The sequence below is a fragment of the Chenopodium album genome, chromosome 9, assembly GCF_948465745.1.
Source record: "Chenopodium album chromosome 9, dcCheAlbu1.1, whole genome shotgun sequence".
Classification (NCBI taxonomy): Eukaryota; Viridiplantae; Streptophyta; class Magnoliopsida; order Caryophyllales; family Amaranthaceae; genus Chenopodium; species Chenopodium album.
The window spans coordinates 4,725,402-4,743,033 of record NC_137842.1 but is presented as its reverse complement, the minus strand read 5'-3'; the positions used below and the strand labels follow the sequence as shown (position 1 = coordinate 4,743,033).

The 17,632-nt window shown below is 31.6% G+C and overlaps 1 protein-coding gene across 1 annotated transcript; it reads right to left on the bottom strand.

Moving 5' to 3' along the window:
* Positions 1-13,701: 13,701 nt before the first annotated feature.
* LOC145559437 (glyoxylate/hydroxypyruvate reductase HPR3-like) lies at positions 13,702-15,905 on the bottom strand. Its single transcript, XM_081620858.1, has 2 exons — positions 15,417-15,905; positions 13,702-14,440 (listed from the first exon to the last, which is right to left on the bottom strand). The coding sequence occupies exons 1-2, from the start codon at positions 15,903-15,905 to the stop codon at positions 13,916-13,918; spliced, it is 1,014 nt and encodes a 337-aa protein (XP_081476984.1). The 3' UTR covers positions 13,702-13,915.
* Positions 15,906-17,632: the final 1,727 nt, after the last annotated feature.

The window sequence follows — 17,632 nt, the reverse complement described above, 5'->3', positions numbered from 1 at the left end:
TGATATAGTATCTGTTCAACGTTGTTTAATTCATAGTTCAATGTAGGAGGTTATTTATTAGTGTGCTATTTAAAATTGTTTCAATTTCCTAAGATAAATTGATAGGTTTTAATTGTAATGTAGAACCTTCCAATATTTGAATTTCAAAAATGTTAAATATGATAACTCTACCATAAAAAATGACATCATCATTGCATTTAGGCGGAAAAATTTTTATTGCTGGGAAATCGACACGTGAGCAATGGTAACGTCAGCAACTTCTGTTTTAGTAATAGTTAATAGATGTGGGGCTGCCTAGTTTCTTTTCGATGGCACAATGGTAAATAACATCAAAAACTTTAATATTTTATATTTTTTTTGCTATACTTATTTTTCGAAACGTTTTTTTTGTTGTATTCCTTCATCTTCGTTGTCTACCTCCATCATTGAAATTCCAAAATCACACTGTAACTAGTTTCCTCCTCCATCTACTAAGGCTTTCCTCCTCCATTAGAGCTAGCAGCACATAAACCACCATCTTTACCACTGAATTTCCGAATTAAACAAAAACCCTAAGAAAAAAAATAGAGAAATTAGGGTATGGTTAACCCAAAACGGAAAAGGTTATCGTCATCTTCCATTGAAACTATTTTTCAAGCTTTGATTACTTCGCAGAATCTGCTTCCTCCTCCATTGAAGCTATGAATATCTCCATTGAAGTTCTAGCTTCTGCTTTCATTCCTCCTCCATTGAAGCTATGAATATACTCCGATCCCCTATTTTTATTACAATGAAAAAATTGTGAAAAAAGACCTTTTAAATGGTCGACTTTTTGAAAAAGGACTTTTTAAGTGAAAACTTGTGAAAAAGGACATTTTAAGTTGTATTTTGTTTGTATGGGGTATTTGGGTGAGCTTGTGAGGTGGTCAACACCGGAACTTGGCGTTGACTATTACATGTTAGTCACGTGACTTTTTTAAAAAAAAAAAATCCCCAAATTTCCCCTATTTCCCAACCTCCGTGAGAATACTATATGAAAGGGTTAGGTCGAGAAATGAGAGAAATTTGGGAAAAAAAATTATTTTTGCTCTAAAAAGACACGTGACTAATACGTGACAGTCAACCCCGAAGCTCCGACGTTGACCACCATGCAAGTTCACCCAATTAAGTACCCCTTACAAACAAAATACAACTTAAAAGGTCCTTTTTTAAAAAGTCGACCACTTAAAAGGTCCTTTTTCACAATTTTCTCTATTACAATTGACATAATCGAATTTGGTACATTTATTTGTGCACTAATTTTATCGTAACTATTATTAGTAAAAGTTGTTTTGAAAACGTTAATATTATGAAACTTTAGATCAATTTCTATTTATTATCAATATTTTGTATGATGGATGGTTTTTTTTTTAATATTGTAATATATTAATAAAAATGAATAGTCAAAGGTAAGGATCTTTTATCAAAATGGCTAATTTTACAAAAGTATTTACCAAAACGGCTAATCATAAATTTTATTTCCAAAACTAGCTAAATTATTGACTTGAAAGAGATATTATTTTATTTCTTATTTTTCTTTGAACCAATTTGGTTCCATTTATGGTTTTTTTTGTTTAAAAAAAAAAAAAGAAAATGGGTTTTTTTTTTTTATTTTGGTTTTTTCAGTTTTTTTTTTTGGGAAATTATAATGCCATAGTTTAAAATATTATATTAATTTGAAAAATAACATTGAATGTAATATATTTGTAACAATTTTCAGGAGACTCTACTATATTTAGTGGTGTCAACATTTTTTAAAAAGTTACACAAAATAAAAATATGTATAAAAAAACAAAAATCACTCAAAAAAGTTGATCTAAAAAAAAAAATCAACTTGAGAACATATTCATTGTTTGTCATGTTATATATCACATAAATATATGTTCATTATATATGTCACATAAATATATGTTCATTATATATATCACATAAATATATGTAAGTTTGATTTATTATACACATTAAACTCAAAAATATTCAAATTAGTCGACATTAATAGAGAGTATATACAATTAAGAGGCATGTAAAGATGAAAAATGCCTTAAAAACCGTTATTGTTGTATAAATTTGCGATGGTATAGATAGAACAATACTACTTGAAATTCCAAATTTTTGTGATACAATCTAGACTTTTTTTTTGTGATCAAAATTACTCTGTATATTTATATATGGCTTAGATTTTCCAACTTAAAAAATCCCTAAATCAAAATAAAATAAAATAATTACAAAAAAATCAATAAAGTGAACCAACCTTGTTTAAAGGAAAATAAGAAATATCTAATATCTTTCTTTGTCAATTATTTAGCTAGTTTTGGAATTAAAATTTATAATTAGACGTTTTGGTAAATACTTTTATCAAATTAGTTGTATTGGTAAAAGATCCCAAAGGTAAAATATAAATAGAGAAAAACATTCAAATATACGAGTATTAATTATTATAAAACAGAAGAATGGAAGTAAATAAAGACAGACAGCAAAAACACTGAGAACAAGACCAAAACCATGATGAGCAAGATTGCATGTCCAATTCTAGAAAGAAAATCATTGAGTACCCCACAAATTAAATTGGACAAATAATTTTGTCATCAATAACCAAGCAATAAAATAATCTTGTCATAAATTGACTTATTAATTTATTTGTCCAATTATATTAGCAAAAATATCATTAGAATTTCAATAAAAAGTTGTCAATGACTTGCTTTATCTTGTGAAATATCTCTATCTAGCATTCATACTACAATTCATCCCCTTTTATAGTGTCCGTCCATTGAGTATGACAAGTTCTTTTATCTCTCTTCTACTTGCCACTATCGTGACTCATCGTCTAACTACTGAAGTTTACAATTTTTTACAATGCCATACACTTTAACATGTGCAATTCATGCCAACAATCCTGTCTACTAGAAAAATCAATCACATTTGAGATTCTATTAAATCACCTAACTTATTCAACAACTTACGCTGGTTGAAATCAATGATTGGTTTACAATCTTTATATATTTTATCACGCCTTCTCAAAATAAGAGTCCATTAAATTTGAAGTTCGGAAGTAGCATGCATGGGCCCACTATACTCAATACTTATTATTCCATTTTGAAAGGAGCAGCGGATGAAATTCAAACTTGTAATCTTTAAGTCACGATGGTTGCGAACTTGTGACACCATATTAATGGACCAACTTGTTGTTAGGTTTTGATGACAGATAACAAATGATGATTATCTAACTAATATGTGTATTGAGATGAGCATGAACATCCCATGAAACATGAAGAATGTTGATTACAAATTAGATCATTATTGAAGATTACAAAGTATGAATCGTGCTTGAGTTCCACAGGGGACCACAAGAAGACGAGTTCCTTAAGGAAACAGAAAGAGAAGAAAAGTTCCTCAAGGAAACATAAAGAGAAGAAGAGTTCCTCAGGGGAACACAAAGAGAAGAGTTCCTCAAGGGAACACAAAGAGAAGAAGTCTAAATGTTCAAACGTTCTTTTAGGCTTTATATGCAGCTCCTAAGAAGCACTAGAAGTCGGTTCTTTGACGAAAGGAACAAGCAGCAGTTCCTCAATGGAACAAACAAAGTGAAGTTCCTTTGAAGGAACTAGAAGTTTTGGAGTAGAAGCTTCATCAGAGAAACATGAAGACGACAGAAAAATAGGAGTATATTTTTCTAAGAATCATGTAAGTATGTTGGACAAGAAAAATTGTTTGGAACAAGCCTAAGGAACTAAATTAGAGCTTTAGTCTAGAAGGAACTGAGTCTGACAGCTTGGAAGGAACTAGGTGACCAGTCAGTTCCTTATGGGTCAGTTAAAGAAAAATAAGTAACGTTCTGTTAATGAATGAGTTTATATTTAGTTATTTTTCTTTAAAAAGATAAAGTTTTTAAATGTGATAAAATTAGTCTTCGAAAAATTTTTTTACTGTTTTTTGGAAAATAAATCTTTGATATTATTTTACAAAAAGATTTTATTTTGTTTTTGGAAAATAAATATCTTAAATATTATTTTACAAAAATATCTTTTTCATCAAATAAGATTTTAACTGCTTACTTTATCTTCTCTCCAAGAAATCAGTTTTCCTGATTTTACTCCACGTTCAACGTAGTGCATAAGACTTTGACTACCACATTATCACGTTTCTCTACTGCCCAAGTAATTGGCAGTTACCTAGAAATAAGGGAACTGATTGTTAGTGGAGGATTTAGTGGGAGTAGTGGTCAAGTCTTATGCATGCTATAAAAGGAGAGTTAAGTTTTAGTTTCAATTGGTCTGACTTTAGTGAGTCATTCCAAATTAGCGTATATCTCAAGTGGAAGAGCAGTAGAAAAGAATTATATTTTCTCTCCACGTTTTTGAGTCAGTTCCTCCAGGTTCCAAGTTCCTTACATATCTCAAATTGTCCAACATATTAGTTTTATACATTATATCTTTTATAAGTATTTGAGAGTTGTTCAAGGGTTTGAGTGAACTCTTGTAATGGGGAATTTATGAGGGTTTGAGTGAACTCTTGTATTGGGGTGAGAACTTGAGTGAGTTCTTTGTATTGAGAGAAAGAGAAAGCTTTGAGTGAAGTTTGAGAGAAAGAGAAAGATCGAGTTAGGCTTTGAGTGAAGTCTTAAGTTAGAGAGAGAGTTAAAGTGATCAACTGATTGAGGGATTAGTTGATTGGGGAACTCGGGTTCATTGAGGAACTCGATAGAGGCTTAAGTTCCTTATAGGTTGTAACAGAGTCGTCGGCCTATTTTAGTGGAATGTTTTGAGTCAAAATCCCTTGGGGTCGAGGTTTTTCACTTCCTATTTGGCCTAGGAAGTTTTTCTCGTAAAATCTCTCTTGCACTATTTCTCTACTTTCGTTTAGTTTCTTTTATTTTCGTAAAAAGTGACTAGAAACCTCCATACTACAATTCACCCCCCTCTTGTAGTATTTCATCTAAATAACAATTGGTATCAGAGCCAGAGCTCTTGATGAAGCAGGAAACCCTGACGAGCAAGTTCTTGGCTAAGATGAGTGCGTACAAGAAAATTGAAGAAAGGAACTCAGCCCTTCGTTGTTCCAAGCATCATGTTGAGATTAATGTTTACTGGAGAAGTGAAAGGTATTCAAAGACTCATACTTTTGAGGTAAGTATTCTGTCTTTGATTTCTTCATTGTATGCATACATTAGTTTAAGCTTGTTCCTTGTAGTATTTTTGTTAATATGATTTTAATTCTTATGGATTTTTTTCATCAAATTTGGATAATGTCTATTCTGATTTTTAGTGTGTTTAAAAGTCAGTATATTAGATTTCATGTTTGATTATTTATTCATAACAAATTGATTGATTAGAAGTAGTTCAAGGAACACATCTTGTGGAACAACAAACTTGGATTCCTATCAAAAGGAACTTTATTTTTCTGACTTGGTAGTATACGAAAATTTTGAATATATGTCAGAAAAATAGTTTTTCCATGTATCTTGAATGATTTGAATATATATTATATAGATATATGTTGTTTCTTGGTTGTAGAAGTAGTTATATTAATTTTTTGCTACTGTTACGAACAAGAAGGAACTCAATTTATCTTGGGTTCCAAAGAACAAGATGTACGACATATGTACTGTATATAAGAGGAACCAACACATAATTATTAAGATGTTGGCTCTTAAGAAAATTGTACAAGTTCCTCTCATTTAAATTCTTCATTAGAGAAATGGGAAGGTGACATTTGTTTGTACAGGTAAATGTGCAAGTCACTTTTACATTTTTTAAATCTTGATCATATTATATATAAACAGTGATATAAGTTAATATTTTCAATTATGCTACATCATTTTCTTGTAAGATCACTAATGCATGATTGTAGAAGATTGTAGAAGAGATGATTTACAGATTTATAAATCATGATTGATACAACATTTGAAGCAATGGTCAACATCAAATTTACCGTGAGAAAAGAAGAAATGAAAACCTATTTGATTCGTTGAAATAAAGAAGAGGAACTAACGCACGGTGATACTTACAATATTGAATAAGTTTCAGTTCCACCAACAGGTTATTTCCTTTCGAAGATTGCAATACATATCAACGATTCAACCCATATGAACTAATTAATAGAAGTTCCCTTAAGCATTTTATAGGAATTTTTTCTTGTGTGATGTGAGTAAGGATATTATATTTTCAACTACTCATTCTTTTTCTTATGATTAACTCATGTTGTCTATTTTGTTAATATGATGATAAACTTAATAATTTCTTCGTGATTTTTGTGCAGTTAAATTTAAAATTATATGTAGGCTTTATATCTTGATTTAATAATTAACAATGCATGATATCTAGTCTCATAGACCTAAGGAACTGTACCTAAGGTCTGTTAGTATTAGATTAGTGAATTCAAGATGCAGGAACTATATGAATGGTACAGGGAACTGCCTGGTATAATATTAATTTAAGATGTTAAAGAGTCTAATGAACAAAGTTACTGTCTTGTTTTCTATTTTTGAATTCCAAAACAAAAGATTTCTTGTGATTTGGTATTATTATCATGTTTAAGTTATTATATATCTTGGACTAACCTACTGATCATAACATTGCACAATATGATTAAAAATGTTCATGGAAACCAAAAGAATATGTTACAGTTTAATAGATCAAGAGGAACATGAAGAGAAAGACGATATCTAGTGAGGGAGAACAACTCATGGTATCTCGACATTGGGTGCTCCTAACATATGATAGAAGATACGACAAAAGTTAGTGGCCTACGATGGAGGAACTTTAATTCAAGTTTTGGTATTAACTTAAAAGGTTGGTAAGTTAAGTTCCTTCTCCATTGTGAACATTCTTTCGAGATCATGAAGCACATTACGATATTTTCAAAGTTTTGTAACTTTATTTGTTTTACCAATAATAGTTCATCATCTATAAAACTAGAAGTGTCATATTGAAAGGGAATCAAAGAAGGAACTCATACTATGTATGAGGGTCACAATTTGGTTCCTTACAATAACCTGACATTTCAAGAATTTTTTGAAAATGAATTCTTCTGTGTTTCGAACATATATTTGACTTGCTGGTTTTCCATACTTGATAAACGTCAAGGAACTTGGTTGTTACTTTATCTTATATCAAGTTCCTTACCATAAGTTTGTGAAGTATGAAAAGTCAGTGATTTTGTCTAATTTATCTTCTTTCAAGCTAAATAATGATAAGGAATACAAACCTATTGGACCTCATTCAATTGGATTTGTGTGAATCCTTTAGTATTTAAAGTTGGAATTGAAAGAGATATGTTTTGGTTATATTTGATAATTGTTATTCAATCACTTACCTTAGAATGTAACAAAGATTATATTTTTGTTATCTTTTCCATGAGGGATTAAGTGATTAAGCAATAATCAAATGTTATATTAAAGATCTAACCATGGAACCAAGTTCCTTTGAAGTTTAATGATTTGTGCAGGAATAAAGTGTTGATTACAAGCTCTCAATGTTGAAATCACTACAAAGTTATCCATGCTACTTGTTGCATCATATACAAGGAAATGGTTAGACCTTTGAGAAACAAGACACCCTTCATTTGAAAAAGGAAGTTTGATAACAGAAGTAGTAAGGTGGTGTTCTTATGGTGCACCTCCACGTGTGAAACATGTACATGTTACAACAAGGTATTAATGTGCATTGAGTGACTATAAATTTTATGAATCTAACATGTTTATTCCCAGCATGCAAGTTTAAGAGAATTTAGTGTAGAACTCATTAGTTCCTTTGAAACTAGTGGAATTTCTACATAAGTATGTCACTCTATAAAGCAGCATCAATCAGCTACATTGTCATGCAGTTCCTTAAGCTCCAACGTATCATAAAGTGTTGGTTCCTTGAAGGAACTTAAAAGATATCTTGACCAAGGAACATATGAAGCTTTCCAACAAGGTGTAAAGGAATTAGCTAAGGTGTAGAACCGTGAACTTATTCAGGAACACCAAAAATCATTTGGTAAGTGTTTATGTATATATATGAGCATAGTTCCTAAATCAAGGAACTTTGTCAGGTTTGTGTTTTTGTAGCTAGATAATGAGTTGATTGCATATCATTTATATTGCTGCGTGCTTACATGGGAATCAAGTTGTTTTTAATAGATGTCTAATATGAATTTTCTAAGTATTCTAATTAAGGATGTCTATGAGGAACAACCCTTAGGATTTGAAAATCCTAAATCTTTTTTCCATATTTATGAACCTAACAAAACTCTTTAAGTGTTGAAGCAGGTTCATACTCAACGGCATAGGAAATTATTCAAGTTCCCTCTTGAAACTAATCTGAAAGTTAATTGTTTTACTTTCAAGAGGAACTTATTGATTTATTAGCTGTACATACTTATATTGTTTATATTTTTGGTGCAACTAACAAGTCTTTCTGCAAGGGCTTTCTAACCTTGTTAAAGCATGATGGGGAACTCAGTTTCTCTTTGGATCTGCATCCAAAATAAGAGAAAGGCATGGTGGTCTAATCGACAAAAATACGGCAAGGAACTTCCAGTGACATCAAATTCACTTAATGAGTTTCAAGACAAAAGTGATTGTTCGCATCGGATGAGAGGACATCAAGAGGATGGAACGAATCCTTAAGGAACTTGTATCATAGCCATCAAATTTCAGTTCATTGCAAATTGACTGTGATACATGGTGAAATATATATAGCTTGAGGTACATCCTTTAATATTCACGATATTGCATAGTTGATGCTTAAATGAGTATTGTTTTTACTATATGGAACTTGCAATATGTTGTTTGAATATGTGAAACCTCTTTCTTATAATTTTGCTTAATTAGTAAAGTATGGACTGTTTTAAGGAATAAGATTTGTTGAAGTATGGCATGAGCATATATACATATTCTTTTCTTAAATAATTGTCAAAGTGTGGTTTCTTGTGCACATTACAATAAATTAAATTATATACGTCTAAGTGTAATGTGTCACACTTAATTATTGTGCTGTAAAAGGCATACTCACTTGCCTAAAAGTGTCAAAGGTCTCGTTGAGAATTGTGGATGTTGTCAAAAACAAAAATCCTAAGTTGCCAAATGAACAATGGAAGAAACTTTGATGGAATAAGACAGGTAAATTCCCAAACTATTTTATCTCATATGGTTATATATTCTAGAGGGAACAAACCTATCTTTTTTCCAACTTTCAAATTATCCACACCATTCATCTTCAAAAACAACATTATTCTACAACATTATGTTGTGTGTCCGTGTTGTGTTGTGGTTTGTGTTTCTCATTTTCATATCTTACATATACATAAATTTGATGATCCTTATTCTCATTATGTTTTCCTTAGCTCATTCATATCTTCCCACTTTATTTTTACACAGCCCATGTGCTTTAAGTTAAAATTCATCCATTTTTATGGTTCAATGATATATGAAGAGTTGGAAGAATACATGTTGAGGGGGAAGTTGTGAAAGGATTGAAGTGCTTGTGATTTATCATTTGATGTCTTGGAGGAAGAATCAGCTTGAGGAATTTCTAAAATAAATTCCAAGATGAAAAAGAATGATAAGGAATTAAGGTGAAATAAGGGAGGAACCAATTAAAGTGTGTGGTTCATATATTTGGTGTTGAAACTCAATAGTATATGAGTAAGTTCTATCTTCATTACTGTACGTGAATGAAAAAAAAAATTGAAAGTCGCCAAAAAAAAAAAAAAAAAAAAAAAAAAGAAGAAGAAGAAGGGTGATTATTAGATGATGAAGGATTTTATTCATGAAGTTTGAGAAAGCTAAGGAACAAAAGGAGATATTGGAAGAACTTGATTATGAATCTAAATTCAAGTTTAACGTGTTCCTTAAGGAAGGTTGGTGGTTGAAGTGAAGGGAACTTGGTAAGTACATATATACCAAGGTAATTATGCGTGTTGTGTTCGTTGAACATTTAAGAGTGTAAGATGAAGATCATTTAACTCTTATGATTGTTAAGAACCTTATTATCTCAATCTTTCTAAGCTAAGAGCATAACATTTGTCTCAAGTTCCTTCTACCCAAAATATTTCCATTATCTCTTCTTTCGTATCTTTTGAGCTAAATATTCATTATCCTTTTCTCTAACAAACTTTTTAAAACCGATCTTTGCTTGATATTGTATCTTATTTGTCAAGTTCCTTCATTGGTTTTGAAGTTGAGTCTTTGGATTGTGAATTGGAAATTTGTGTAGTCGTATCCCAGTTTGAAAATTGAGTATCTTAAGCTTTTAGGAATACCAAGTGTTTAAAAATTTCTATGGTGGTATGTGTGACACCTGCCCTTTTGTATGTATGCATAAATGATAGATTTGAATAAAAAAAATGTGTGCAAGAATACCCTTTTCGATAATGACAAAAGGGGGAAGAATATGCGTGTGATGCTTATTCCTATTTGATGTTAGATATGCTTAATCATGAGTGATGTGTTATTATTCATAAGTAATACTTATTGAATAATATAGTCAGGTTAACTCATATTGGTGTACGTCCATGTATAATATACTTCCAATATGTTATTGTCTTTAAATAGTAGTTCCTTGTCGAACATGCATGAATTGTTCAATAGATCCTAATTTGAAAGATTAAGGGGGAATATATGTACATCTTATATTATTTAATTTGTGATAAGCATCATTTGTTTGTCATCATCAAAAAGGGGGAAATTGTTGTTAGGTTTTGATGAAAGATAACAAATGATGATTATCTAACTAATATGTGTATTGAGATGAGCATGAACAGGCCATAAAGCATGAAGAATGTTGATTACAAATTAGATCATTATTGAAGATTACAAAGTATGAATCGTGCTTTAGTTCCTCAGGGGACCACAAGAAGAAGAGTTCCTTAAGGAAACAGAAAGGGAAGAAAAGTTCCTCAAGGAAACATAAAGAGAAGAAGAGTTCCTCAAGGGAACACAAAGAGAAGAGTTCCTCAAGGAAACATAAAGAGAAGAAGAGTTCCTCGTGGGAACACCAAAAGAAGAGTTCCTCAAGGGAACACAAAGAGAAGAAGTCTAAATGTTCAAACGTTCTTTTAGGCTTTGTATGCAGCTCCTAAGAAACACTAGAAGTCGGTTCTTCGACGAAACGAACAAGCAGCAATTCCTCAATGGAACAAACAAAGTGAAGTTCCTTTGAAGGAACTAAAAGCTTTGGAGTAGAAGCTTCATCAGAGAAACATGAAGACGACAGAAAAATAGGAGTATATTTTTCTAAGAATCATGTAAGTATGTTGGACAAGAAAAATTGTTTGGAACAAGCCTAAGGAACTAAATTAGAGCTTTAGTCTAGAAGGAACTGAGTCTGACAGCTTGGAAGGAACTAGGTGACCAGTCAGTTCCTTATGGGTCAGTTAAAAAAAAATAAGTAACGTTCTGTTAATGAATGAGTTTATATTTAGTTATTTTTCTTTAAAAAGATAAAGTTTTTAAATGTGATAAAATTAGTCTTCGAAAATTTTTTTTACTGTTTTTTGGAAAATAAATCTTTGATATTATTTTACAAAAAGATTTTATTTTGTTTTTGGAAAATAAATATCTTAAATATTATTTTACAAAAATATCTTTTTCATCAAATAAGATTTTAACTGCTTACTTTATCTTCTCTCCAAGAAATCAGTTTTCCTGATTTTACTCCACGTTCAACGTAGTGCATAAGACTTTGACTACCACGTTATCACGTTTCTCTACTGCCCAAGTAATTGGCAGTTACCTAGAAATAAGGGAACTGATTGTTAGTGGAGGATTTAGTGGGAGTAGTGGTCAAGTCTTATGCATGCTATAAAAGGAGAGTTAAGTTTTAGTTTCAATTGGTCTGACTTTAGTGAGTCATTCCAAATTAGCGTATATCTCAAGTAGAAGAGCAGTAGAAAAGAATTATATTTTCTCTCCACGTTTTTGAGTCAGTTCCTCCAGGTTCCAAGTTCCTTACATATCTCAAATTGTCCAACATATTAGTTTTATACATTATATCTTTTATAAGTATTTGAGAGTTGTTCAAGGGTTTGAGTGAACTCTTGTAATGGGGAATTTATGAGGGTTTGAGTGAACTCTTGTATTGGGGTGAGAACTTGAGTGAGTTCTTTGTATTGAGAGAAAGAGAAAGCTTTGAGTGAAGTTTGAGAGAAAGAGAAAGATCGAGTTAGGCTTTGAGTGAAGTCTTAAGTTAGAGAAAGAGTTAAAGTGATCAACTGATTGAGGGATTAGTTGATTGGGGAACTCGGGTTCATTGAGGAACTCGATAGAGGCTTAAGTTCCTTATAGGTTGTAACAGAGTCGTCGGCCTATTTTAGTGGAATGTTTTGAGTCAAAATCCCTTGGGGTCGAGGTTTTTCACTTCTTATTTGGCCTAGGAAGTTTTCCTCGTAAAATTTCTCTTGCACTATTTCTCTACTTTTGTTTAGTTTCTTTTATTTTCATAAAAAGTGACTAGAAACCTTCATACTACAATTCACCCCCCCTCTTGTAGTATTTTATCTAAATAACACAACTCAATCGAAAATTTGTACTGATGGCTAAAATCCAGAATTGGTTTGTACATACACTATCATATTCTTCTCTTCAAACCTAAAATGTAGGGCATGCATATGTACGTCAAAGATATGTCTAATACTCCCTTTGTCAATTAACATTAATTATACATACGCGTGAGATCAACCATGAATATTTTGACGTTGGAAAACTGTTTATAAAAACTCGGTATTAAAAAAAATATATGCCATCTAATTTACCCCCTTATTTTACTTTTAAAAAAATAAGAAAAAAAATTGTGTATAAGAAGACGTTCCAAATTTCTCATGTATTTTACTTTTTAAAAAATGCCAGCAAAATAGCATCGAACTCTTAGCTTACATAATGATCTTCATTTCAAAATAAAAAGGTTACATGTAGCATTTGCCATGGTGTTCATGGCAATTGGATTTATAGTCATGCAAATATGCAATTAGTGTTAAAGAGTTGGTATGATCGTTGCATTAGTGTTAAAGAGGTGGAGGAGGAGGAAGAGGGTTTGGGTAGGGTGGGGTAAGTGGTGGTGGTGTAGAGAGGAGAGAGAAAGAAGAGGAGTGAGAAGGAAATTAAAAAAAAAAAATAACCGGTTTAACAAGTTAAAGGTCAAATGGACCTGTCAAAGAAGGTGGGGTGCAAAGGTTGAATTTTTTTGAGATTAATGGAAAGTTGGATTTTTATTGTCAGACCGGCCAAAGGTTGGATATTTATATTCCATTTTTCCAATTTAAAAAAACAATTTAAATGTACATTATGGAAACTTTCCTTATATTAAGCAATCAATTACACAAATATTAAAAAATTCAACGCATTTTGGGTGCGGTTGATCATACCATGTAGGCCGATGTGGCCACTTAACAAGAACAAAATAAGAAATTAATATTTTTACTAAAAAAAAGTTCTTATACAAAATAACAATTCACATATGAACAAATTATTAATATTTTTACTAATACATTAAAAGGTGTTACTAAAAACGTCTCTGTGCCACATAAACCACGCCACATCACCTACTTCATCCCTCATTATGCCACATCATCACTATTCAATCAAACTTAATCATTATGCCACGTCATCTAATATTGCTTTACATAAAAGATTATTATAAAGGGAATCGAACACACAACCTCTTACGAGAAGGATGGTTATTTAACCTCTAAACCAATTATCAACTATGTTATAAAATGAAAATAAATGTATATAATTCATAATTAAAAAAAAATTATAAACATTAAATACATATTATCACAAGGAATAATTAAAGTAGCAACTCGGTGCAACGCACGGTCTACACAGTAGTTTTTACTAAAACAAAAAGGTCGATCGTTTAATTATACTTGAATATAAGAAATTATTGCAACATAAATAACAAATTGTACATATTATACTCTACTCCAATCTTATAGGAGTAATTACTGGTTTGTTAGAAAAGAAGGCTTCCAAGTTTGCTACAACAATGTCTTCGACAGCCTTAAAGGATTGTGGAGTAAAGGCCGCTCGATGAGGGGATAAGACTACATTGTCTAAACCGAATAGCTCTTTCGAAATATTAGGCTCATACTCGAACACATCAAGACCAGCCCCTCCAATTTCGCCTTCCACCAAAGATTGCACCAATTCTTTTTCGTTGATTAGAGCACCTCGGCCAACATTAATGACATATCCATCCTTTCCTAAAGCAGTCAATACCTTCTTATCGATTATATGGTGAGTTTGCTCGGTTAACGAGCAACAAAGGATGAGAATGTCACTGTCGAGGGCCAAGTCATAGACATTGGCATAGTAGGGAAACGAAACAGAGGATTTCTTCTCCCTAGAGTTGTATGCAATGGTACAACCAAATGATATAAGTCGATTTGCAACCAATGTACCTATGCTTCCAAGGCCGACTATGCCTATTCTCTTTCCACGCATCTGCCATTGACATTAACATACTTAATACAAAGTATCAAAGTATGTACCTACATACAGATGTGATACAACCAAGAAAGTAACTTGATCGTTGAGAATTTGATATATATAACAAGTAATTATCATAAAGTACACTAAGAATTAGAAAATACATTCTAATTTATCCCATTATGTATAATATAAAACATAGTCAATTGGAATTACATTTAATTTGTCTCAACTAGTAACAATAAAGAAAAAAAAAAGTGTATTAGCAAACATGTACCTTCAAAGTAGAAGAACAAATGATCGAAAATAGAGAAGAGTATTCAATATTTATAGTTCATCATCATAGAGTTTCACTTCTTAAAATTAACGATGAATTGTTTGGCCGAACATATAAACATGGAAAGTCAAAATCACCTAATCAAGCAAATTAAGCAATTGACTTCCACATAGTTTTAGGCATCTTATTTGTTTTTGTTAGAATAATATGTAAGTGAGGTTTGTTGATAAATTAAAAATTATAGTGAATAGATAGTGAATGAATAATTTATTTTGAAATATGCAATGATAAAAAGGATAAAGATTAATATAGAAAAAAAAAAAAGGTAATATTGCGAATTTGAGATCATGAATAGAGAATATTTAAAAGTTTAGATAATTTTTTTGTACAAAAATATGTAGTAGATGAATTTCATTTTTTAAATGTTGCACTTTATACCAAAATAATAAAAAATAAAAAAGGTAATGTTATATGCAGCCCTAAGCATTTAATATACTTCCTTTTTTAGTATTAATTTGAGAATTTATCGACAATTCATGAGTAAATGTATAGTTTTGGTTAATTCTTTTCATTTTAACTTTTTATATACAGCCGTATTGACTGCATATATCTTTTTTCTTTCATTAAAAAATCATTTTTCTAATTACGTATCAACCAAATGAGGTGTCCTTGGATTCATTTAAAAAAAAAAAAAAAAAAAAAAAATCTACTCACACTAGAGCCCAAAGGGAACTCCCCTGGTCGGGGCCAAACTCCGCCGCGAACAAACCGGTCCGCGGCAGAAAACTTACGGAGCACATCAAGGAGCATTCCAACAGTGTAATCGGCTACATCTTCTGAGAATACGTCGCCAACATTAGCAACAAGGATCCCTCGACGGCGGCACTCTGAAAGATCAATATGGTTGTAGCCTGCGCAAGCAACCACAATAAGCTCCAAAGAGGGAAGGCAATCTAAGATATCCTTCCTTAGCGGAGATGCCCATACGCAGACAAGAGCACGTGCACCACTACCGTTGGTTCTCAAGTAAGATTGGATAGCGGAGGAGTCAGCGCCAACGGCGTCAAAGGGCTCCAGGAGAGTGAAATTGGGGCCGAGGCGGTGGTGGAAGAAGCATGTGTAGGAGGGTATGCGGTGGATAATGAGGAGGGGTTTTTCCTTCACTTGTTGAATGTGAGAGTGGGAGATTATGGTGTCCGACATATTGTTTTTTTATTTTTTCTATTATTATTATTATTATTATTCTTAATTGAATATGTCTTGAAAGACTAATTTAAGAGTTTGGAAGATTTTAAAGGAGGAGACAGGAGAGTACATTGTTGCATGAAAATAATTTAGGCTATAAGTAGATACTCCGTATTACATTTACATAGTAGATTCTTTAGAAATCATTATTTGATCAGAGTACACCGAATCAGGTCAGGCCTAGTCAGATTAAATGACCAAATTAGATGTTTTTTGTTATTTAGTCTTTAGTTTTGTTAAATATAATTAAGGAAATTTTGCAAAAAAAACACCTTTTATAAGCAATTTTTTGCAAGAAACCACCTTATAAATTTTTTTTTGCATTGACACACCTTAATCAAATTTTTTTTTGCAAATCAATACCTTTATGTCGGATAATGAGGTTTGACCCCATTTTCCGGCGTTGACTACCCCAATCTACTCACGAAACCATCTCTCTCCCCAGCCCCACCCACGAAACCACCGACCTCCCTCCCAAGCCCCACCCACAAACCACCCTTTCATGGCGTTGACCACCATAAAAACACCCTCTCTTATGGCGTTGACCACCCTAAACACACCCCTTTAACGACGTTGACCACCCTAAACACACCCCTTTAACGACGTTGACCACCCTAAACCTTCCTTTATAGCCCTAGCCACCCTTCTCCCCTCCACTGTCAGTTTCATGGGTGCAGATGGCATAGTCAACGCCGAGAAATAGGGTTTGACTCTATTTTCCGGCATAAAGGTATGGTTTTGCAAAAAAAAATTTGATTAAGGTGTGTCTTTGCAAAAAAAAAAAAAAATAAATAAATAAAATTATAAGGTGGTTTCTTACAAAAAAAAAATGCTTATAAAAGGTGGTTTTTTGCAAAATTTCCTATAGTTAATTTTGTTATTATAAAAACTATAAATATATGTAGTATATGTGTATAAACTTATATATGCTTATGTTTTAAACTTCATTCTATATTCAAAATTTTTTTCTGGTTATGTTCTAAAGCTTTTCCCATATTCTAAATTTTTTCTACTTATGTTCCAAATTATTTTCTATGTTCCAATTTTTTTTAGCTTATGTTCTAAATTTGTTCCTATGTTCTAAATTATTATTTCATCTTATGTTCTAAATTTTTTCCTATATTCTCAATTATTTCTACTTGTTCCAAATTATTTTCTATGTTCTAAATTTTTTTAGCTTATGTTCTAAATTTCTTCCTATGTTCCAAATTATTTTTTCAGATTATGTTCTAAATTTTTTCCTATATTCTAAATTATTTTTTCAGCTTATGTTATAAATTTGTTTCCTATGCTATAAAATATTTTTTCAACTTATGTTCTAAATTATTTTTCTTATGTTCTAAATTTTTGTGTGCTGCTTATGTTCTAAATTTTTGTATGCTGCTTATGTTCTAAATTTATGTCATTATTAAAGATTCATGTTAGATGTTTAGATCAAAACTAATAAAGGGTTAAAATTGGCTCTTATCACTCTCTCTCTCTCTCTCTCTCTCTCTCTCTCTCTCTCTCTCTCTCTCTCTCTCTCTCTCTCTCTCTCTCTCTCTCTCTCTCTCTCGAATTAGTGTATACAAATAAGGTTAAAGTTTGGTTAAATTTTAAAGATCAAATCAAATCAAACCAAGTCACATCATATCAAACACAATTTAGATCAGATCAAATGATGTCAGACAAAATTAAAATATAAT